General features: G+C 45.6%; 1 protein-coding gene across 1 annotated transcript in view; it reads left to right on the forward strand.

The window, feature by feature from the left end:
* slc25a26 (solute carrier family 25 member 26) overlaps positions 1–25426 on the forward strand; it is a 52114-nt gene that overhangs the window by 14293 nt on the left and 12395 nt on the right. The window contains exons 6-7 of the mRNA XM_030091871.1: positions 17563–17607; positions 21230–21299. Of these exons, the coding sequence (XP_029947731.1) occupies positions 17563–17607; positions 21230–21299 (115 nt within the window). The remainder of the gene's footprint in view (positions 1–17562; positions 17608–21229; positions 21300–25426) is intronic.

The raw sequence follows: 25426 nt of genomic DNA on the forward strand, positions 1-25426 counted from the left end.
TATATTGAATAAACAGTCTTCTGAGTGCCAGTTGTTGTCAAAGCCGACAGGACGGAAATATGAGTGAACGTTTTGCTCAGAACTGTCATTAGAGCTCTTTCCATGTCGGTAGTGTCCTTTTGTGGAAGATCAAACTGACCGATGTCCAAACTATGATGCACACCACACAAGCAGACCTGGATCGTGAATAAACTCGGTCTTGGTGCACTTTCAGTCCGGCGCTGGCGTGCTGGCAGCTGTTAAAGTCTGAACACAGCGAGCAGTCCGGTTCAGAGCCAATCGTCATTGATGAATACAACAGAAGACTTTTCCACTCTTCTTCTCTTTTGACCCATTTCTCCTTGTTATGAGCTTTGTGACTGAGTCCTATTTTATTATTTAGAGAAAGAGAAGCTGTGTGTGGTTCTGTGTGTTTGTGGATCGACCGCTCAGTACAAACACGTGTGTGTGCTCAGTCGCCGTTGGGCCGCACGCTGAGTTGCGGCGGTCACAGCTGCGCGGGTTTTCTGCTGCTGTGACGCCCTCCCAACCTCCGGCTGGCATGCCGCAGAGCTGCAGTCGCTCTGTATTTGGAAAGGAGTTTCTTTTTCACTGTTTCTGATGCAGGTTTCGAAGCGGGAGTTGAAGGGAATCACTGGGACATCCTGCCTCAGTGCCGCTGATCCACGGAGGCTCAGGTTTAAACACCCTCATATGACTGAGCCGGAACAGCGGGAGGGGGGGTTTAGGGGAAGCAAAGGCTGTTTATTTTCTCCTGCGTACGTGAAGGCAGGATTTGTGAGACACGTGTAAACGAATGACGGCTTCCTCCTGCTTTGTGTTTTGAAGTTGGCCGCTGTCAGAACAGCTGCCGTTATTCTCCCAGAGCCGGACGGTCAGATAACTCTTTTAAATAGATTTAACACCGAAAACTGCTTAACAAGAATAAATTCAATAAAATGGAAAATATTGCAAGACGGCACTGGGAACCAAAGAAGATATCAGGCTTGTGGTTGAAATTGAAATGGAATCCTCTCCGGCTGACTCTGGTTTGCAGTTTTCAGTTACACTCTTACAAATAAATACTTTATATGCGATCAAAAATATCTATAAAAGCTCGACACGGCTTGTTTCTCAGATGACAGCCAGTGTTTTTAAGGATGTGTTACTGGTGCTACCTTATCTGTTTACTCAGCGATCAGTGAGTTGAAGATGGATGAGAAAACCTGTTGTCCTTTGCCCCTTTGTAGAGTCGATCCTTGACGTGACTTGACCTGGAGAGGAGCCTGTGTGTTTTTGAATTTGCAATTTTCAAAGAAAAACCTTGTGTTTCAGCCAGATGATTATAACGGTTGCCTCCTGGTTTTGGCAAGGAAATTCTCAAAAGCTCCTAATTAAGCAGAGCTTCCTGCTTGACCTTTTGGAGGTTTGCTTTTTGCGACGTCTCCGGCGTTTCGCTGTTTTAAAGTTCTGCTGCAGGGATGAAAGAAAACCTCTGAGCTTATCTCGGCACGCACTGATTAAAAGGTAAAAGTCTTCAAAGTAAAAGTTTGTGGGGGTGAAATCAAGACCATTTCACAATCAGACAGCAGCATGAAGCTACTGCGCGAATTTCTTTCATCTAAATGAAGAGTGAATCACCTCTGTCCGACCAATGCGAAGCACAGCTACGTGGATATAGATATATGGATGTAGACACATGGAAATCTGCACCATTGACTCGAGGTATTCAAAGACAGCCGCCTCCGGCCATGAAGAGCCCACAGCCCGAGTCGTCTGTCCGTCCCGTCCATCTGGACGTCGTCCGTGTTTTTTCCTCGTTGTCTACCTGCCTGAGTTATGGAATATCCTTTTGAGCGCCGCCCCTATTGGAGCTGTTTGCAGGTCGAGACGACCCTTGTTAGAAGAGTGATGACCCTCTCAGGCTCCCTCGTCGTCGCCGGATGATTCATATCACTTTATCACAGACGCCACTCCGGGGATTAATGGTTCTACTCCCACCGCCACGGCAGACGACAGATGAATGGGATCCTGTCTCAGTGCCTGGATGCACCTGTCATTCACATTAGGCTACTTGTGTGAATATAATTGCATCTTTGCATTTTTCTTCTTCTATTTATCCCCATACATCCATGCTGGCGTGCATCTGGAGTATTGCTAATCCCCGCCCACTCACCAAGGCACCTTAAATCTATCCATCCTCCCTGACGTGCGACCTGGCAACGGAGCTTCTGCCTAACCCTCAGCAACCTTCCTTAGATCAACATGCGCTCCGATTGATGGCTTCTGCAGTCAGATGGGCTTAGGGAGTGGGCTGCCATGCTGTCAGACGCCCGCCTGTGCTTTTAGCTCAGTGCGGACTTGGCTGAGGAACAGTGCTCGGCGTTTCTGTGCTCCCACCCCCCAATCCGTCATTGATGAATATAATTCACAATGCAGGGATTCTCCGTGCATTTCAGCGTTTTTCGTGTGAAGACTTGTTACCACGGTCTAACGCCAGACATTTGTTTTATTAGGAAGAAGACCCAGTAGACTCTGACAGGCCGAGTTGTTTACATGTTCCCCTTTCCCTTCGCTGCATGTGTGTCTGCAGACATGACCACGGTGGCCTTGTTAGTCTGCGCGTCTCTCTGAGTCCCGGGGCTCTGTTTGCTTCCCACAACTTTATGCATGTTTGTCTCAATCCAGGCAGAAAACCTTTGGTGCACCACATGTGTTTTTAATAACACACAGCTCCGACAGCCTGGCGAAGCATCTGTGTGTGTGTGTCTGTGTGTGTGTGGGAAAAAGGGACAGCTATGATTTGGATGTCATGTGGAAGGAAATGAGTGTCAGGAGTGTGCTCCTGTACATTGGTGTTGGTCGGCGAGAAATGGAGAGTGATGCATTATTCCCCCGGCAGCCATGCCCGCGATGCAGATTCAGTGTGAGTTGGACGCCGGCTCGACTTGATTTTAGCAGCCATTAACGTGACATAATACTTTAACTGCCCAATTACCGTAACACCCATCTCACTCAGCTAGACTATTAGAGAGTCATAGTGAACAGGAGGCCTTTACTTGAAGCAGCATTTCAGTCAGACTCTCTCTGGATGGGTCTGATCGGTCGCAGCGAGGATGTGGTCGATGGACCAGACTGTGATGTGGGAAGATGAACCAAAAGGCAAAGTCTTTTTTTTGTTTGTTTTTTTCAGTCATGGTACAAAAGTTCTTTGTGTCATGACTGAAAGAACAACTTAGTGGCCAAAATAAACTTTTCTCCCAGGATGATCGTCTCTAAAGCTGAGGAATCCGTCGCTGCTGCTTCTCATTGAAAACTGGTCGAGTTGATTCAGGCGTCGGACTCGGACGTCTCCAGGTCACGTCCAGAGCACATTTAGCATCAACGCACTTAACATGCTTCACCTTATTAATGGTTACTGCTACCTGGTGGGTTGAAATGCTTCCCGTCTCCTCAGACCAGCTCGAAAAAGTTACAAAAATTAATCATGTTGTGGCTTCTGTAGTTTATTCCGCCAACACAACACGAACGAAGTCTGGGGGAGAAGGGATTGATGGATGCCTTGTTTTCACTTTATCCTGCAATGACAGTAGAGATGAAGGATCTGGAGGGAGGATAGATCGCTGCCGAGCAGAAGCCACACATGAGGAAGCGCAGGGTAATTAGAGGTTAACCCAACTCTTCTTTTTTCCAGCGCCGTTATTTTTCATAACGAGATCCAAAGATGAACAACCTTGTCCTTTTCTCCCCGTCATCCTCTTCAGAAAGCGGCCCTCTGAGATGCCTGTGGATTTACAGTTGCCGTTCACTCCACAACTCAAAACATATGATCGCCGGTAACATGAGCCGACAGCGTAGGACATTATCCGATCACGTTGCGATACACCCCGCAGGTTTAATAGCTCGCCGTTTCACGAGTGGCCTTTTCTCCTCCCACCCCGACAGTCATGCGAGGCTTTCCAGAAACAACACCTGCTCCCCTGACTTCCTCCCGCCCCGCCTGCCCCGGTTTCCAGAGCCACGGCCATCACCGTGCTGACGGAGGAGCATCTGGAACAGACCACCTGGAGTTCAGAGGTCACGCTGTGATGTCACTGCCTAATGTCTACGGGGGGATGGGGGGGGGGGGGGGGTATAAAGTGTCACCTAAACCACAAGCATTTACCTCATTCGACCCTCGGAGAGGTCAGGAGTTCAAACCAATTCATAATTCAGCACCGATGGTTACATGGAGCTTCTCTGTGTGGAAGCCGGAGGTTTAGCTGAAACGGGTTCTTGATTTGCTCCAACGTTCTTTAGCTCCATGGTGGATTTACTTTCTACAAATCTTTAGAGTTAAGTAGGCTTCTGTTGAATTCTGCTCAGGCTGAAATAGTTTCTATCCCAGGATGGATTTGTTTGTGTCCAGAAACTGACTGACCTTGATGAAGCTTTAACTTGTTATTGACAGTAAATAACCTGGCAAACGCCATAACGGGATGATTTCAGTCGTATTCCAAGGTTAATCATGAGGCTTTTTTTCTAAAGATATTTTAATCAGAAATCAAATGCTCACTCTCTCAAACAACCTTTGAATATCTGAGAAGTTCTTCAAACTGGCATCAGCTTTTGTCGAGTACAGTCTACCATTTATCATTTAGAATCTCAGCCGCATGAAAACATCCAGTAAAAGAACTGGAACTTTTCTTAACTGGGGCTGCAGGATGTGTTGCAAATTCATTGTCATCATCACAAAACATCATAGCAGGAAACATTTAGAAACAGACTGAACTGAGGCCCCATCAGAACTGTATGATATGTGATCATGTTGTCGAGTGTTGCAGTAATTACATCAATTTGCAAAAAAACAAACAAACAAACAAACATGTAGGCAGAAGAATTACATTTTGTTCTCACATGCCAGAGGCTTCAGAGTTCAGGTGTTATGAGAAGTGACTTTTTTGTTTGCTGAGTATTCCTGAACCACAACAATATCTGGTTCATGGTTAAATGACCCTGTACCCAATCCCACGGAGGGCATCTTCAGAAAAGTTTTTTTTTTTTTTTTTTTTTTTTAATAAATGCTTGAAATTTGAATATTTTCACAATATGCGGACGTTTTGATACTAAAACTTTGAAGTTGATCCCACTTGTTCTGCTGATTCACCGGCCTGGCCAGTGCAGCGCACGGTGAGTCATCTGTGGCCAAAGTGAGTTTGACACATCTCGTTCATTTATTGTTCTTCAGTCTTTGTTCCTGTTGAAACGAAGCAGTAACTCAGCGAGGTTCTCTGGAAGTGTTGGAAATGATTTCTCCTTAATGATGCTGCAGCCGGGCCCGATGATGATCTGTCTTTTGTCCCGGCGTGAGGCGGATTGATCAGGTCCATACATGGAGTGTTCTGACTCACTCATCTGTCTGTGTGCGTGTTCGTGTGCGTGTGCGTGTGCGTGTGCATGTGTGGTGTGTGTGTGTGTGTGTGTGTGTGTGTTTCCAGACTTGTTATGTCACTGCCGGTCCACACTTTTCTGGAGATTCTGTTGCTTCTGCAACTCTGCTTATCTGATAAGGTGTGTGTGTGTGTGTGTGTGTGTGTGTGTGTGTGTGTGTGTGTGTGTGTGTGTGTGTGTGTGTGTGTGTGTGTGTGTGTGTGTGTGTAAAGAACTTTTCACTTGGGCTTCAGGCTGCGTTTGGTTAACTGGAATGACTCTGGTCTGTGTTTTACAGCTGTGGGCTCTGCTCCCAGAAAACATGGGGTGTGTGTGTGTCTGTCTGCACCTCTACCATGTGCATCGCCGAGTTCTTTCTCTCTTTCTTTTTAGCTACATTATTGAGACTGTTGAACTGTGTATTTCTGTATATTTCCATCTTAGACACCGGCCCATAACGTCTTACTGCTTCCACTTGCTCTGAACCTGTGGATCAGCTGTATTTGTCGACGACTCCCTGGTACATTATACGCATGAAATGCTTCAGTTGACCAAAGTACGGCCTCAGTTTTGCATTATGCTGTTAAAAACACTGAAACTAACTTCTTTTACTGCGACGCAGACAGTCATAAAAAACCCCAAGAGCCGTGTCTGTCAGTTCAGCCTGGAAGCATTTCATTTGAATGATCTCAGACGATGGTTTAAAGCTCCTGATGCAAATACTCTGGTCCAGAAAGAGCGTGTGCTTCTCTGCGGGAGACCAGGCTCGATGTTCAAAAACAGGCCAGTCTCAGCTCGGTGAGGCAGAACCAGGGAGATAAAGAAGTACAGATAAAATGACTCAGACTCTTGGAGCAATGAAGTTTTAATACATTCTGAAAATAGCTTTGCACCTATTGGGCAATAAAAGATTGCCCAATAGGTGATTTCTTCTTTGAATATTCTGATCTGAAATGAACTTTGTCACAGTGATTCTCTTCGCAAATGTTCTGAGACTTGCTAGTAGTGAATAGGTGGAAGAAACACGGCAATAGAGTGTCATGTTCTCCTGAGATTATGTGGTTTTATAGTTGATTCACCCTTAATAACAGTCCAACTTCCTCATCTGTACATGCAAATGTCTCTCTCTACACGTGTGTGGCTTCATTACAGAAACAACAAACAGCAGCGTTTTTGGTGTTTCTGCCGTTTCCGTGTAGATGGACGTCGTTTTCAAATCGTTACCGTGTCGGCGTGGATCTTCTCTGAAACAAAAACTGTAAAACTGATGCGTTTTCACTTGAAACGCTGAGTAAATAGGACCTTATTTAAAGAGAGAAGAACGTGTGATCCTTTCTGGACTGTACAGACCAAATCTGTTTTTGTACACCTTTTTGACAGTTCTGTTATTGTGTGTGTTTTTCCACAATAAAAATATTCTCGAGAAGATTTTAAAATTCAGAATTGTACATCATTTTCCACATTACTTTCTAGCAAGCCCCCCCTCCTCCCTCCTCCTCCTCCTCCTCCTCGGTGCCTCAGCCCTCAGCACCAGCATGTTTTCCCCTCCGTCCACTCTCCCACGTCTGACTCGCGGCTTCAGACACATCCTGAGGCCGCCATACATCTCTCTTCCTGTCAGCAGCTAATTGGTTGACCCTGGGGGCATCCTGTATCGCACCACATCACCATTCACTGGCTAATATGCACTCTGACGCCTCCGTCATCCATCAGTGGCTGTGACACATCAGCCCGTCATGCTTGAAACCTGGTGAAAGAATACACTTTTTTTTTTTTTTTTTTTTTACCCTTTCATATCTGCCCTTTTGTTCTGCCACACCAATCATAATCTCTGCTCACATGCCTCGAAACGCCGTTGTTCCGTCCCGCGTCGGGCTCATTAGAAGCACGCCGGACTGTTGAGAAAGTGTCGTTAGGTGTCTGCTTTCCCTTTGTGCTCTGGCCTGCTGGAGTCCAGCTCGAGGCAACAGGCTGCACAAAAGCTGCACACAGGTGGGAGGAAGGGGAAAAAAAAAAAAAAAAAAAAAAATCTCCAGCACAACATAAATATTATCCAGAGTTTCTGGGAAGCATTTCTCTCATGTCGATGGAATTGCTGTCTTGAATCCCTGCCAGTGCACTGTTTCTCTCTCTCTCTCTCTCTCTCTTTCTCTCGCTCTCTGCCGCTCCATCGACACCACTTTCAGGCTTCTGCTCTCCTCATCCGCCCCCCCCCCCTTCACTGCACAACAAGTCTTAATTTGTCAGGAGCAGAGATTCAGCGGGCGATGGGAACCGGGGGCCGGCCGCCATTCCATTGGCTGGTGGAGGATGTGCCGGGGTTCAAACCTCACCCCAGTCTGGCTTGTTTAAACACACACACACTCTCACACACACACACACACACACGCTGAGCCCTCGCCGCCCTTGGCATTCAAATCTGTCAGGTGGAATTCTTCAGCAAGTGCAGTCACACTCGCGCCGGTTTTTACAGCTCCTCGCTGAGCGGGCTGGGGATGTTTGGATGAGTGATTGCGAGTCGCTCAGGGCCGAACACTCCTCATACCTCCACCGTACGGGCCTTAAAGGGACAGGACGGCGCGCGGCCTCCAGCCCATCTGTGACGGATTGAGGTTCTGTGGCGCTGGGATGAGCACGGGGGCGGGGGGGCGCTCTGTGGGTCTGGGCTGGATAGGTATTATGTGTGTGCGCGCTTCAGCCAGTAGAGCACTGCTTTCTGTAATTAGAAGAGCAGGCCAGAGCTTTTTATTAACCAGGACTGTTAAAACCACCGGGAGAGAAGTAATCAGCCGCTCGCCGGTTCTACACCCTGCAGTCGGTGTGTCCCTCCCTCCCCCCACCTCTCCCTCAGCCCTCCCCGATGAGGCCAAACGCTGGAAACACAGCAAGAACAAAGGTACAAATACAGACAGTGAATAGTTCCACATTCAGCTGGGTTCCATATCGATGTCGGCGGCTGCCATATTGTAAACTGCTGCCAGGAAACGTGACATTTGCTGGTTTCTGTGGGGCCCCGGTGGGAGGGCAGTAAACGCAGCACACCTGAGTCTCATCAGGGAATAATTACCTCCCCTCCTCTCTCACCGTGATGAGGGTGGGTGTGGTGGATGGCCGGGAAAAGGCAGGGGCAGAGAGCTGCGTTCGTGTTTATAGAGTGTTGTTCTCTGCCTGCATTTCACTCCGCAGTTCATGTGTTCACACCGTGGATGAGAGGATGATTGGAGACTTTATCACCAGCGCTTGAAACCAAAACAACAAACGATTAACAGAATGAAGGCTCAGCGTGCTTGAACAGGACGAGAAGGAAGCATAAGCTAATTAAACGTCACCACTTCCAGTCTGCCTGGTTTTTCTTTATCGCAGCCTCTCAAACTGGTTGAGGGTGAAAGTCGTGCGACTCGGATCTGATTGTTTCCTGCTGCAATCAATCCGGGCAAACTCATTTTATCGCACCTTCACTGCTGTGGAGCAGGAAATAGATAACATCACTTAAAAATAACAAATCCAAGTGTTTCCATTTTTGTACCTAAAAGTTTTTAAGCAGAAATGTGAACAGAGGGCGAACGTCCGATCCGATAACTAAATGCACACATCCTGGTTTTTCTTTGGCGTATAGTTTTAAATCATGACATAACAATAAAATTTGAATACAGTGTTCTGTCAGAATAGATATTAGAATATATAATAATACTGAGATGAAACTTTACAAAAACAAGAAGTGGAATAATAAGGAAAAAAATGACTGAACTGCAAAGCTAGGAAATTATAATATTACAGAATGTCAGCACAATATAAAATACGAATAAAACAGGAGAGTTTGATTTTAGACTGTTTGGTGGATCCTTCACAACAATCAGTCAACATTACAAAAATTGCAACAAGTGCATTGTTATCGTGTTGTACATTTTGGTAAAACATATATTTTTAAAGTGAATATATTGCCATTATGAACAAATTTTAAAGTGCGCAAATATAATAATAATAAAAGTATAGATGAAAAACTTAACAGACATTTCAGATAGTATTTCAGCATTTTTGGCATGTGTTTTATCTACACGATGTAAAATCTCTGTTACACAAGCATAATGATGGGGAATTCCAATTTAATTTGCTTCAAGAGTGTTTATGCAATCGTTTCAGAATCAAAGGCTGCAGCAAGTTGTGTCTGTGTGCGTGTGTGTGTGTGTTCTTTTATTATACCTAAAAATAAATGTGAAACGGATATTAATCTGGGCTGGCATTATTCTCAGAGGTAATATCCACCTTGTTTACTGCTGATGGGAGCATTGCTACACTCATCCAACTGACGTATCAGGTACACTTTATTAGAAGTTCTGTAAACACACCGTTGGAAACACACCGGTGTGTATGTGTGTGTGTGTGTGTGTGTGTTTGTTCTGTTGACCCACTTGTGCCACTTTTTATCGATTGCTTTGTCATCTTCGCTTGCGTGCTCATCCCGTTCTCACGTACCGCGGCAGACAGTCCAACAGGTCTGGCCTCTTCTGGAAGCTTCGTTTTCTTCGGCGTGCGCCCAAGAAGCGCTTGGCACAGGTGCGAGGAGAGACGCGCTCGCCGCCACCTGGCCGCCTGACGTGATTAATGACCCCGTCGACTCTCAGCATATTAAAAACCGATCTTTTTGTTATCAGCGTGTCACCGCTCTCTCCTCGCCGTCATGCTTTGGTGACACAACGCAGAAGGAATGTGGGTGTGTCTGCGTGTTTGTGGGAGAAGTGTGTGTGTGTGTGTGTGTGTGTGTGTGTGTGTGTGTGTGTGTGTGTGTGTGTCTTTGGAAAGTGAATTCAGCCCGCAGCTCTGTTGCATTAACGGGTAATAAATGTGGACTTAGACTGCAGGCTTTACTCTGCTGACTTTTATATTTTTTGGTGTGTGTGTGTGTGTGTGTGTGTGTTTCTTGTTCAGCCAGTAGTGATTCCTCTCCGCTGATCGCTCCACCATCTGACTCCCATCTGCTCCTCTTTCTTCCTCCAATCACTACTCCAGTGTGACTCACTGTTTCTTAAACCGAAGGGTCAAACGGAGCCATGCATGATTTTCATTTTGTGCGTTGATGGAATTTGAGTTGATGGTACATCGGTACATGTGCAGCCGTGAAAAATCACAGATTTTTGGAGATTTCTGTTGAATAGGTTTGAAATGACGGTTGAATATGGAGCACTGACCGAGGATCTGGTGTGCTTCTCTGGCTCGGCAAGCTTTGGCTCTTTTTGTCCACATCTGGTGATTTCTGGCGAATTGCGCCACACTTTCTTCAGCCCGAGTGGTTGTTTGTGTCTAAAGTTTTATATCATAATCCTGAAAAGGATTTTTATTGCCTTTTTAATGACTGAATGAAGTCGTCAAGTCTCTCTGGATTTTGGCGTGTTCTGGTTATGAGTAATGTCCAGGAAACCAACTTAAACTCTAAAGAACCAAAAATATCTTTTTCCAGCATTGATACATGAGAAAATCCACAATTGAAGGCGGTCAGTGTTGTAATCCTGATCTTTTGGGATGTCTCTGTCAAGCTGTTTGGTTTGAGTCTCGTCGGTGTGATTCCCGGTCTGTCGCTCTTCTCTGGTCAACAATCTGACCTCCTCATGTCTGATAGGGTTAGGTTTTCGGTTTCACATGTGTTTGAGAACGTCACAAAAAGCTACTTTTGATGAAATTTTTACTACCGTACTCGCCACATGATGTCTTTTTGTTTGAGTGATTGTATTCTTGAAAATGTGCCTTGAACAGTTGATCTAATGTCTCATTGTGATGCTTTATGATCTGTTGTCCTCGGTTGAGGAGGGAGTTTCCGGCGCACATGTCACCATTAAGTGGAAGTTACACATTACCTATATATGTGATATTTTTGGCAGTGTACTTGATTAAAGACACGCTTTGGCCCTGTTCTTGGATTTCCAACATACAGAAGCCTAATACGTTGTTGAAAAACATTGAAAAGTGAGCAAATAGGTACTTCCCCCCTTCCCCAGACAGGAATCCACTGGAAAAAAAGTAATTTTCCCCCCCTATTCTGTGTTGGTTTAACCATTCAAATATTTGTCTGCTTGTCTCTTAATATCCATCTCCCTCTCCGTTTCCCTCCTGCACGCTCATCAGTATGCAGAGGCTACAGTCTGACCTATTAAAAGTCATTTGTCAAATTGCAGCCAACTGGCCTGCCTGCAATCAGGCTCAATGTGAATATATTTTGACATGTGTTTTTCCTGCCCTCCGCTGAGTGCCTAAGGACCTGTGACAGCCCAGAGCCTCTCTGCATACTAATAAAGTTAGCGCTGATACAGTTGGCAGGAACGCACGCACATACACACACACATATATACGCAGAAAAAAAAAACAAAAAAAACAACAACAACCCGGGAGCACTGTCAGCAGAATGACACAGCAGACGTATTCCCCATATTCCTATAATACCCCACCTGACAGTCACTGCAAGTGGCGCTGTCACCTCCGATCATTTGCAGAACATGACAGCCAGCGAGGGTTTAAACGCCACTCTTCATGCTCACACAAACACACACACACACACACACACACACACACACACACACACACAAATCAGCAGGAACACTATGGAGCAGGCCAACATATTTATACAGGAAGCAGGAGGGTTGCACACGAGGCAGAGCAGGCTTGTGGATCCCGTTCCCACAGGACAGATGGATGACACAGATGCTGCAGAGCCTCCAGAGCACCTTGTTTCTTCTTTGTGCACAAGTTTCACAAAGTTGTCGATTGTTATTTCGCTGTGTGGAAAGAGTGCGACGCCTCAGAGAAAAGGGAGCAGTCAGTCAGGTGGAGGAGGAGCATTGAGAGCGGAGTGATACTCTAACTTCAGGAAAAACGACTATACTGCTAGTGTGGTGTAATTCAGCATGAGATGACACGACACAAAACAGTTCACACAATTCAGTATGATACGACACAAGATGAAGCGTTACAGTGTGGCATTAAGACCCAGCATGATACATCAATGGGATATGATACGATTTGATAGGATATGACGTCGTGGTACGATATAAATATTGGATGTAACACAATATACATGACCATATGGCAGGACACTGCAATATGATATGAGATGACATGATAGAAAACTGTCTCATATGAAATTATATGAATTAACAATAGATCACAGTTCATTGGAACACAGTTTTAAAATGACACACTTGAAGATGATAAAATAGTTCAATACTGCACAATGTGATAAAGGATGTTAATGGGCAGAATTGGATGCAACAAAATGTATGATGACAGAACATGATTTGATACAGCGTGACAACACGATACGATACGACTCCATACGATATGATACAGCTCGATAGAAAAAGACACAATATGAAACGACATATTGTGGTATAACACAAAAAAGTGATACATGATTACATGATTGGATGCAATATGAGACAAAATGACACAAAATGTAACAACATTATACAGACAGTTACTGTAATCTCAAGTTCAATCTATCACAATATGAGTCGATATGATTAAAAAAAAATCACAAGATATAGAGTGGCACTAGAGGAAATGGCACAATCCAAAAAGACACAACATGATTCAACACATGATACAAAATGACATGAGAGCCATTGTGATCACAATGATTTCATATGATACTTGACATGAGGTAATATCATAAACTACAGCATGATGTGATTGTAAATGATAAGATACATTACACGTTCAGGTCTCTTGCCTAAGTACCACTAAATTACTGCGTTTCTGAAATAACAGTAAAATAACTCGGTCAACAAGCTTCTCAGATGACTGCATTACTGTGTGTGTTCGGTGTGTGAATTCTGTCGTGAAGCTGCTGTGCAGTGGCAGGTCGAGTTTACAGACCTCATCATGTTAGACACACGGGGTGTGTGTGTATGTGTGTCTGTGTGTGTGTGTGTGTCCTCGGTTGTCGCTCACAGAGCCGGAGCAGCTTGCTGATTGGCTCAAGCTGCAGCGGAGTGTTCTGTGGAAGCCTTGGCAGGCGGAGGGAACACTCGGTGGATATAAAAGTGAATGCTGCTGTGGCCGGAGGGGAGACTTTCCCCCCTGCTAGCTCATCATTTAAATAGCTACACATTTAACCTGCGCTGCAGCGTTTGGAAAACGCCTGAAAAACATATCTTCCGATTCCAGTTTTAAGAGGATTTTTGAAGCCCTCGGCGTCGTGGAGCTGAACCGGCCAGCCTTCGCTGAGCCATTATATGAGGCTGACACATTCTCGCCAGTTTACGGCTGAGAACGGCGTGCGGTTCCTGCTGCCAGGCTGCCTTCATGCTAGCCTGGCGTAGAACGACCCTGGCTGCCCGCATTGCTCAACGCCAGTCTGGCGTGACATAGCTGAGGTCTGAGCAGCCCTCCAGGCAGAGTCCTCTGGCCCGCTGACCAGCGCTTATTAAAAGTGTCTGCTGGTCACTTTCAGTTCAACACCTGCAACTGTTTACAACCAGGTGGTCCTTAAAGGGATCCAGGGGGAACGCCAAACCTTTATCTTACTCAACAAAATGCTCAGAATCATCTATTTTGTTTGTTATTATCTTAACTTCGATGTACATATTCATAAATATAAATGGTGATATAAAACAGCATCAACCATTAAATGTGTTTAAAAATGGATAAATGTAAGTAAGTAGGCCACACACCGTGGTTAGTGCTCTCCCCTCACCGCTGAGAGGGCTTTTTTTCCCCTCAGTTTTGCCTAACAGGTTGTTTTTGGCAGGTCAGGATCTGAATTGGTTCTGAAATATATTTTCACCTGCCAGTCCAAACTTGGGGTGAAAATATGTTATTTTACACTTGCAGAAATCTCATGCATGCACAATTCAAAACATGCACACACACACACACACTTTCTGCTGCGATATAAGGCTGGAACTCCACTGTGACTGCAGCTTTGAGACGTATGGCTCCATTTGATCCACACATGGCAAAGGTGATGCCCATGTTTTGTTTCCATGATCACACAGGACCAAAAACAAAAGGTGGAAAACATCCCGTCGCCCCGAGCTGTTCAGAGGAGTCCTGGCTTGAGTCGTCGGCGCTTGCCAGCGGCAGTGACGCATCGGTTATACAGTTGTGTGTTTGCACGCTGCCAAACTTTATCAGGATCCGTGTGTTGGAGTTCGATTTGGACGTGCGCGGCAGAGACAGATTGCTCGTCCAGTCCTCGCCGTTTCTCATTCGACCCGAAGATTTATTCCGTCTGTCATCTCCTCCCGTCATTACGGCAGCGTCAGGTGGAAGCATTACATCGGGAGGGCGGTCAGATGAGCAGAGTGTGTTTTAGCTCTGGAAAAACCAACTCGGCAGTCATGGAGCCACCCGCTCTCCGATTCTCCGTGATTGATTTCCAGGCCCAAACAAACACCTGCGTGTTTCAGTGGAGTCACTGTGTGGAGGTGTGTTCGCTCTCGGCATTGTCATAACTAGAAATGTCTTATCAATTCAGTCAGTCTCACACACACACACACACACACACACACACTCCTGTGTGCCAGAGGTGTCAAAGCCAGTCATAAATCACCGGTGGATCATTCTTTCCAGACCTTCTCCTGAAGCCATCTGTCTTTCTCTTTCTGCTCTCCCTGCAGTTGTTTGGAGGAACAAAAATATAACCTTTGCTCGTTTGTGCAAAATTTAAAATCAGGGAATCCGTTTGCTGCGTTTCCATCGCCTTTAACCCTCTGTACTTTATGATCAGCACAGCAGTTTTCCCAGTGCGCTACAAAAAGAAACATCTGTGAATTATGAAAATGCAAAGTTGCAAAGGAATGAATATGAAATGCACGCTTTGTATTTATTTAGTCAGATTTTCAAGTGATTAAAGTCGTATCGGGACAATATGTTCTGCGTGCATTCAGCCGCGGCACTCCTCTTTCTTCATTTCTTTTCTCCTTTTGTTTCTCTGCCTGGAAAAGCAGAACTCATCAGGGTTGTAATAAAAGACAGGTGCTCTTTTAAAACAGCGGCTGAACACCAGACTTACAGTATGTCAAATAAAATTTGGGGATAATCTCTGCGGACTGAGAGAATTTCTGCTTCTGTCTGCCCCGGATGGACCAGATGGGCGAAAGCTGCCGTTACCCCGCCGAACTCCCCCGACCCCAACCTCCATACCAGACCTGTGTCAGCGACCAGCAGCGTGAGACATGATGCTTTAATAATGTATTTAGTAGGTACAGAGCTGTTACTGAACCACTGCAGTGTGTTCAGGCCTCGTCTGTAACGATCATGACATATTGATAAAAATGAAGAAAAAAGAAATTGATGTAAGAAAACCGTTTTTCAAGAAGAAGAAACGGCGGCAAAACGGTATTCACCATAATTAATGCTTAAAATAGTATTGGATGTGGTCATCATTAAAGCTGCACAAACAGCAGAAACATTGACACGGCTCGGTAATTAAAATAAAGCTGAATAGAGTCATTCAAGGAATGAAAGTAAATATAGCTGCTGTTGCACAGTAAGACGTGCGTGTGTGAACATGAAGTCAGACTGACAGACGGATCAGACGGAAAAGAACAGAAAGGTGTAATTAGTTTCAGCAGAGTCTGAACCTTTTCTATACATGACCTCAGAATGAACTGTGTTCAAACAGAAGATCCACCAAGCTGGTTTAGTTTATTTCTCTTTAAAAAAAAATCTGCAAACTGAGGCCTGTTAATGGACATAAAGTAAAACAAATGATTTATTCATGTACTTTTAATGACTGATTTATTGTCTGGCTGCTATGACACCCCAATGGTGAAATAAAGAGTTCAGAGATCGTCACAAATATTATGATTCATCTATTAAAATGCAACAAATCGCAAAATGTAGCATGTTGCAAATTAAAATCTGGTGTTTCTCCTCATTATTGACGCTCTTTTGAAAAGTCTTAAACTCTGAACAGAAATATGTACAACTCGCTCAGTGTAGTCTTTACATTTGAAAATGATTTACAATATTTGAATTGTCATGGAACTTGACAGTTTATTTTTTGTTTGTTTTTACTGTTATATCAAACAAAATCATCAAACATTAACATATAGAAATGCTCAGAAATGGTAGTTTTGAATGTCAGATGCTCTCAGGTCATGTTGGAAACTCAGCTTGTTGTTCTCACTTCGATTTGCTGAGTTTCGACTGTTTAGAAGACAGGAAAATAAATGTTTAATTGTGTGGAAGATGTTAAACTAAATGCCCCATCGTGCGTGTCCATTTAGTGAACTGGGTTCCAATCAGTGATTAAAAAGGATCATTAAAACGCCACATTTACAAGAGGAGAAGAGAGAAAGTGGTTATTTTCATTTACAGATTTACAGAAGTCTGTCCAAACTTCAAGACTGAAGAAAGAAATGCGTGTTCGGTCTGTTTATACTGAATTAAACTGTAATCAGGCATTTTTTAAACTTTCACAGAAACAACAAACGCTTTGAGGGAAGCTGTGGTAATGATGAGGCTCCGGGTGTGAATAAATGAGACGCCCCTCATTTAGAAAGTACCGTCTTTTGCCAAATAGAGTTTGATACGTTTCCTGACTCACAGTCATTCAGCTAATCTGCTTCACGTCGAGTGTTTATGTGAGATCAGCTCAAAGTGCTGAGTCGGCTCATCATGCTGAGCGCGGTGTGTATTGTCTGGCTGACTCACTGTTCGCTGATGTGCCGACACATCCGGTAACAATGCTGCTGTCGCCGCGGCGGCACAAACCGCTGGACGTCGCTTTATCTCAGTCCTTTGTTTCTTCTCTTCCTTCCTGATCCAACACCCAGTGGTGTGAATGCAGGATGAGTGTGTGTTCGTTGTGTGTTTGTCTGCGTGTCTCTTTCCTTGGCACTGCCATCGATTTCCTCCTGGTGTGACTTCCTGCCTGAGTCGACTTGGCGTTTCCAGACACACACACACACACACACACACACACACACACACACACACACACACACACACACACATGCGCACGCACGGCCAGTGAAGAAGGCCAGACCACAGGCCGACTCATTCATTAATCATCGGTGAGGAGGAGGAAGAGGAGGAGGAAGGTGGCAGGGATGACAGGAAAGCGCTCGCTGCTGGAGGTTGAAGATAAAAGTGGAGGAAAATCCAAACCCCCCCCCCCCCCCCCCCCCCCCCCCCCGACACGATCCTGACCATCAAATCTGTCTGCTTGCTTTTCAGATCCCCTTCTCTCTGGTGCAGTTTCCGCTCTGGGAGTATTTAAAGGTACGTTCACCTGCCGCTCTTCCTCCTCCTCCTCCTCCTCCTTGGCGTGCTGCAGGACTGACGTCACGTCTCCGGGGTCGGACCGTCGGGCATTCCTCCCTCGTCGGGGGCCGACAATGCGCCGCACAGCTGTGCGTGCACGAGCGTGCACGTTTTGCGAGAGTCGGGGTTTTCGTCGGCCACAGAGCGTCTTTGTCCTTCTTCGTCAAAGGCCTTCTTCTCTCGCTCTGCGGCCATCTGGACTCGTCCGTTGGCGGAGAGATGAACTGCTGGAATCTGAATCTCTCTCTCTCTTCTCACCTCTCTCTTTTTTTAACTCCTCTTTTCAGTCGCCTCTAACCTGTTTTTTTCTCATTTCCTCTCTGCCGCCCTTTATCCACCATTCTCCTTTTTTCTCTCTCTGTTCCTTTTTCCTTTCCTCCTCTTCTTCCTCTTGTCTCTCCCATTCCTTTTTTCTCTTCCTCATTTCTCCAGTTTTCTCCACTCTTTCTTTTCTCCCCTCTCATTTCTTACCTCCTTCACTCTATCCTTTCTTCCTCTCATCTCTCCTCTTCTATTCTTTTTCATCTTTCCCGTCCTTTCTTGTTTTCCTTCTTTCTTCCTTTTTCCTCTTTCTCACTCTTCCTCCCGATCCTGTTTTCTTTTCCTCTCTTTTCTTCCATTCCATATCACTTCTCACATTTTTCCTCTTGTCTTTCTTCATTTTTTTTACTCCTTTTTACACATATCTCCTGTTATCTCTACTCTCTTTTCTCCATTCTCATTTCCTGTCCTCCATCTTTCTTCTTCTATCATCTCCCTCTTTTCCTCTTTCTTCTAAACTCCTCACCTCTTCCCCTGTCCTCTCCTTTTTCTCTGTCCTTTTTGCTCATTTCCTCTCTTCCTCTTGTCTCATCCCTCCTTTCCTTTCCTTTCCTTCTGTAACATCCAGCAGAAGTTAAGCTCAAACCTCCATCTTGTTGCTCGTTCCAAGGCGTTCGGAGGATTTTCTCAATCGAAACTCATGTGATTCATCTGAAAACCACCACAGTGCTGGAGTTTAGGATCTGGCCTGTGTGCGGCCTGATCCCTCATCATAATGTGCTGCGTTGTGGCCTGAACCTCGTATTTCGCACCGAGCCGGCACAGCTGTGAGGAGGGAGCTGAGCCCAGTGCGTTCGGTTCAGCTGCTCCGTGGATTTCTGGGATATCGCGGAGAGGCGTGCCCCATGCAGGAGGGGTCCTGGAAATGTTAGAAAGTCGTGAGAAAATCAAACAAGCCGATTGACTCCCAGTCCACATCCGGGACTCGGGACAGTGCCGACTAGTGGCTCCACATGAAACTACGTCGTTCTCAGCCTTTCGGACGCCGTCTCCTCCCTCCCGCAGGAAGTCCGCCAGGTGCAACGTGTGACCCTCACACAGGAGGTCACAGGTCACAGAGTCTTGTTTTCCCAGGTTTACTCATTATTTATTCATGAAGCCGCGGAGTGGAGGGAACAGAGGAATCCCCCAGCCTGCCGCCTTTGATGTGGGAAAAGAAAACCACCTTTTTAATCCGCGCTCTAATGGAATACACATGACGCCACGCGCGCTTCCCCGCTTTCAGTTTTCTCTGTTTACTTGTTTGTGTTCGCTCGCACATGCGCACACATACGCCATGTGCGAACGCTGAAGCACGCAGCTTGCAGGAGGAGGAGGAGGAGGAGGAGGAGGGATTCACAAAGAAAATATTAGTAATCGCTCCATGCTGTTGCTCAATTGCTCTCCCCGAGAAGTAATCATACCTCGCAGCGCCCGAGGCGGCCCAGCTGTCCGCACGCATTTCACACAGAGGATAACCTCTCAGAGCGAGGCTCCTCGTCCCCCCGACCCGACCCCCGCCCGCCAGGAGGGCCGAGAGAGAGAGAGAGAGAGAGAGAGAGAGAGTGAGAGAGAGAGAGAGCCTCCCTTCTCATCCTGAGTTCAATCATAAAACACAAACATCAGGTGGTTTCACTCAGTAGCCTGTTGCATTGGAGCAGCCAGTTCCTGGGTCTGAAACACACACTCAGAAGGTCTGCACACACACACAACTTTCTACAGCTCTCCTCAGTGTGGTGCTGGATTATGTCTTGGCTGAAATGTGTGTATTTTGACCTGTAGATCCTCTAACAGTGTGTGTTCTCAGCACAATTTTAAATGTCATTTAGGCAAATATATGAAAGATCATAATGGATTTAATAATGTTAGTATTTTTCTGTTGTCATATTCCTGGAAAAGTCAAATTTTGTCATGTATTCATTGTGCAAATACACAAAAATGAGAGTAGAATGGGATTTTTCCATTTTTTTAAATCTCATTCATTTGAAGATCAACACTGCAGATTACAGTTCATATTCATTTTTTCGTTACAATTAGTTTCTGTTGATCAGATGTGATCGATGCCACAGTAAACTTTTGTTGTTTTGTGTTGCAACAGAAAATTGGACTTTATTTTTGAAAAAATGACTTCAAATTGCAACATCTTTGAAAGAACTTTGTATAAACAGAGAAAACAGAACTTTTCTTTAAAAATAAATACATAAATAAACAAATAGAAGCACTGCACAGTCATTTCACATGTGAAGTTTTTTGACAGCAATAACAATTCCAGAACAATGTTCGTTCTTCTGGATTTATCAGTACTTCCCAAAATTAACTCCCACTCACTGCACCGGCGTGTTGAGAGACGCGTGTCTCACATTCTGGTTGCGGATCAACAACATAACAGGAGAGCTGAAAAAAAGCCCGGATATTAGCATTTTACTGTTTTCTACATGAAGGAATGTGCGGTCGAATTATTAAAAAAAAAAAAACCACCACTAACAAGTGGCCTTCCATACTTACTGAACATTTTCTTGTGTGCACAGCGGTTTTTATCAGAATATTTCTGTCTGCATGTGTAGTTTTTCTGAAAACAGAAAAATGACTGTTTCCAGAGTCTGAGATCAGGCTGCATGTGGCCGCTGACACAGAATTATTTATTACTATTCTGATGGAAAAGCAGATTTATAGCCACTGTAAACACTGTCTGTGTCAAACACAATCACTTTCTCGCACTCATAGTTTGCATCAACCAATAATGTAATACTTGAGAACCATTTTGACCATTTCAAACGTCCTCATAGTGTAATAGGATATTTGAGCATCATCACTTAGTAGTTTTTAAATAATCCATTGAAAATGTCACAACTGCAACCAACATTGTAATAATACATCTATAAAATTTGTAAAGTTTTGTAATTTTTACCAGAAATTCCTCCAATCTTATCATAAAGCTAATTTAATGTCACTTTGTTTAGTTTTTTTTTTAAGTGGTCTGTGAATGTTAAAGCAGTGGTTGACCCGACCCCCCCCCCCCCAAACCCCCCCACCCCCACCCCCACCCGGCCTTTCATCCTGTCCCAGTTCTTGGGAAAGGAGCATCCTGGCATCACAGGGGAGAAGAGAGGCCTCACTAAAATAGCCGCCCGGCCCGTTTCCCAGCCGCCGGTTCTGAAACCCCGACCGCAGCAGGGATCACAATGTGTTTCCAATGCGGCTGATATCTGCACTAACCACAATCTTTCCTTTCTCTTTGTCTCTCCTCCATCTCCCCCCTTCTCTGCTCTGTCTCTCTCAGACTCTGTGGTCGCGGAGGCAAGGTCACACGCTCTACTCTTGGCAGTCGGCGGTGTGCGGAGCTTTTGCAGGTGCAGGGGATTATATGCTGCTTTGGGAATGAGTCGAGGGGGGGGGGGGCTGGAGGCGGCGGGGACACGGACCATGAGATGAATAGATAGATAGATAGATAGATGTTGGATAGGTGGATGTGTGGTCACGTTTCGCTAATGACCAAATCCTTGTGGGAGCGAAGAGAAAACGTTGGCGCGAGACGTCGAAGCTGTAACCCGGCGGGCCGGACGCAGCAATCCCGCCCCGTCGTCTCCACAGAGGAGCCTCATTATCGCGGCTGTCCAGCCGCTCAGCCGGCCAGCGCCCCGGCAGAAACGCAGACTTTACGGTCCTGCGCTGGCCCGGACCAGTGTCGGGGGAGAGCGAGAGGAGAGGCCCGTTTCTGGGTCCGGGCCCCTGCAGCTGTGCGACCTCCTGAGCACTGGAGCCTGAAGCGCTTTGAGACAGACAGACGGACGGACGGACGGAGAGAGAGAGGAGCCGGAAAGGAGTGAAAGCGGGAAAGGGAGTGGACTGCAAAACACAAAGAGAAAGAAGAAACATTGGAAGATAAGGAGGGAGAAAGCAGTCAAACTGCGAGGCACATGCCATTTAAAGGCTGCAAGCAGTGAAAACACTTCACTTATCAGTTTATGAAGTCATGCTTTATTGATATGAGCCTTCAAAGACTGAGCCACTGCTGTTTTTTATTCTACTTTTATTTAAATATGGGACATTTCATGTCAAAACATTTCAGAGAGCTTTTATTATTCAGCTGTAAGCCAATAGTTCTAGGAAGTAAAAAAAACAGCGCATAGCGCGGAGACAGTCTCTAAATATGTAAACATTGGACATTAGATTAAAAGTTATGCTTTATAATGCCTTTGCATGTGTTTCTTCAGCAGGGTATGTTTGAAAGAAACATTTCTCGCAATCTTATCTGAGTTTAAAATGTTGCTGTTATGAAGCCTGAAGCAAAACCAAGGTGGCATTTTCTGCTGATTTCATAGGATGAACAGAAGAGTTACTGGATACTGAGGAAAATCTGTAGGAAAGAGACGTCTTGAAGTTATGTTTTCCTGGGTGACTGGGTCTCAGTTGGTGGAGCGAGGCAGCGGATGGTTTGATCGTTCAGGCAGGGATTGGCACCAATGGCGCAGCCACCTCGTCACCTGTAAACTACCTCTTATCCTAAGTTTGATGGAGGAAGTTGAAGTTTTCGCACTTGTGTCTTGGTTATCTTGTGTTTGGAGGGATGGAGTGGATTGGTTGTGTTGGTTGTTTCATGGTTATCTACCAATCCACCTGTGAAATCAAGCTGAACGAGACAAACACTGCAGTTCAGTTCAGATCGGTAACCTGGAACTGGACTGTCAAGATTTGATTTGAAGCAGTCGCCTCCGTCGCCGTGACATTCTGAAACGCTACCAAAACAAACAGAGAGTAAAATCCAACAAGTGCACAAAAAGAAAAAGAAGTCTTTATTAGCTCCGCGGCCTCCTGGCTCTGGTGAAGTCGGTGCTGCTCTCGTTACACGATGTTTTGGATCAAGTTGGGCGAGTTAAAGCAGATGGGACGGCTCGTCCAGCTCTAATCGATGAGGGATGGGGAGCAGTCTTCTTCTCACTCAGTCATTAGGCTCAGTAACATCAGGCAGACGCAGCGGAGCTCCGTCCTCCGCTCAAATGAATGAAAACACCTGTGAGGGTTGTTGTTTGATCGGCGCTCAATATAAAGTCCGATACACCATCCGTCTTATAAATTGGTGGTTTTATGATGTGGCTCTGCGTAAGCCCCCAGTTTTTGATCATGCGTAATACCGCCGGGAGCAATGAAAAGTTCTGACACAGACACATGGCTTCAATGGCTCATAATAAGGAAAGGGCAAACAGTTCATTAGGAAAAAGAAAACTGATGCAGCAACTCTGCAAACAAGTCAAAAACCTGTGCCGCGTTTGCAAAACACGGTGAAGGATTCTGGCCTTGTGTTTCATAACCAGGGAGAATATTACCGGCTGAAGAACGCTTTCAATGAGAAAATGTGTCACATCATTCATCTTCAGGTCCCGTTTTCACCTTTTTCTGCAAACCCGCAATCTAAATACCCACTTTAGAGAAGAGCTGTCCTCGGAGCCACGGCCGGACATTTGTAGTTTTCAGTCCATAACTCTTGCAGCGCCGCGGCGTGCCAGACAGGACCGGGAGATGGAGGTGAGCTGCTCCCAGGCTCAGACCGAGAGTAAGAGTTGAGGATGAGGACGAGGCACGGCCTCGCACCACCCCACCCAGACTCAGTCCACCGCCAGGAGGAAGCAGCGAGAGAGATCCCACTGAATAGATGGCAGATTGAGATAGGCATGGGAAAAAGGCTTAGAGAGGATCAGGAAGACAAGAGGGTTGTGTGTCTTTGTTTAGGTTCAGACTCAGGAAGATTAAACTCTCAGTGGATCTGAAGAGGTTTGGATCTTCTCCACGCAGTCCACCAGGGAAACCCCAAACCTCAAAGCCAGCGCCAGTGCATCGGAGCAAAGAGACGCCTATCGTCCCATCGATGTTCGGAGCCGAGCCACCAGGTGTTTCCGATCTCCCGGTTTCCATGGCAGCTGTTGATCGCTCGCAGATGTTCAAAACAAGAGAAAATGTCGAGTTCCTCGATGGTGTCCAGTCATAGATCAGGGGATTCAGTTTTGAACCCTGTTCCAAGACTGGTCCGCAAGAGGCTTCAATCGGGCCAATTTCAAGGAAAACACTGATTTTTAAAGAAATTTCATAAGAGTAGTGCATACAAAACAGCACTGAGACCGGGGCAGAGATATCTGAATGCTAGCAAACTAACACCAGCCTCAAAGCCACGCTGTCTGGGTGAGTCTGTAAAAAAACGTACAATGTAATGTAACAGCTGAAGGAGATGTTTTATGGACAATTCATGATTGTTCGCACCAGACGGTGTCTTTAAAAGTGGCTTCATGCTGAGATTAACATTTTTTGCAGTAATTGTTTGTTACTGCCAAAGTATAGACAGGAAAACTTTAAAATGAACACTTTTTTTTTTATACCGTGTTTTTGGTTAACGCTGAGGAAACCTACAGACTTGTCAGGGTGTCTTGGATGAAAACTGTGTGATTTGTGTTTCTCAGTAGGATCTGATGTTTCTGAAAGTAGCCCAGAAGCCCAGACGGTGTGCACTACATGCATACTTTAAATCCACAGCACTGAGAAAACTGACTATTTAGGTTGGAATAAAAAACAGTCTGCAATCAGAGACGTGCAGGAGGAGGAGGAGGAGGGGGGGGGCATGGTGAGACGTAATACGGCGAGGCCCGGCGGAGGCACGGGGAGGGCATGGGACCAGGGGAGGGAGTCAGGTTCACTTCCCACTGTGGCCACGCAGCGATCCGAGAGGGATCCTCGAGTTTCATTCACTTCCCTCTTCCGCGGCTCTTCACAGTCTCCCCTTCACTCATCCATAATCCGCCCGACACTGGAAATGCTCACACAGGCGCCTTTAATCATCCCGAATCCCTCCACTGGTACCCCGGGCTGACTTACTGCCGACCTGACCCCGCCTGAACCTCCCGCTGAAAACTGCACCGCCTCCAGAGACCAGTTTACATCAACAGCTGACCTGTGTTTGAGCTTCGTACTGTCACTTTCCATCAGGCCGGTTTAGATCCCTCGCCGAGCGCTTTGGAATGCAAAACACTGTTTTAGCAATGCTGCTATTTACCGCACGCCAAGAATACAGCCGTATGGAGGAACGATAGCATTGATCTGCAGGAGAAGACAAAGAAACAGTCTTGTTTTGACAACTGTCTTCATGTCACCCAAATTACCCGCTGAAAATGACTTAATGAGGGTTGATAGAGAAAAACTAGTGCTGGGCAACGATTGCATTTCTTAATCGTGATTAATCGCAGAATTTTTCTATGACTAATCACGATTAATCGCATTATGCGCAAAATACAATAATAAATACTAGTACTCTGTTAGTACTCTATTAGTACTGTGTTATGATCATCCTGCCCCCAGGTGGAGACAGTGATTTTTTTTTTGAAAGAATTTTGCAAGAAGCATAATTTTACAATAATATTTTAACAATTAATCAAATATAATATATAATAACTTAAAATACCAAGTATTTACCAAGACTGCCCCCCCCCCACAC

This window comes from Salarias fasciatus, chromosome 5 (assembly GCF_902148845.1).
Source record: "Salarias fasciatus chromosome 5, fSalaFa1.1, whole genome shotgun sequence".
In the NCBI taxonomy this organism is placed as follows: Eukaryota; Metazoa; Chordata; class Actinopteri; order Blenniiformes; family Blenniidae; genus Salarias; species Salarias fasciatus.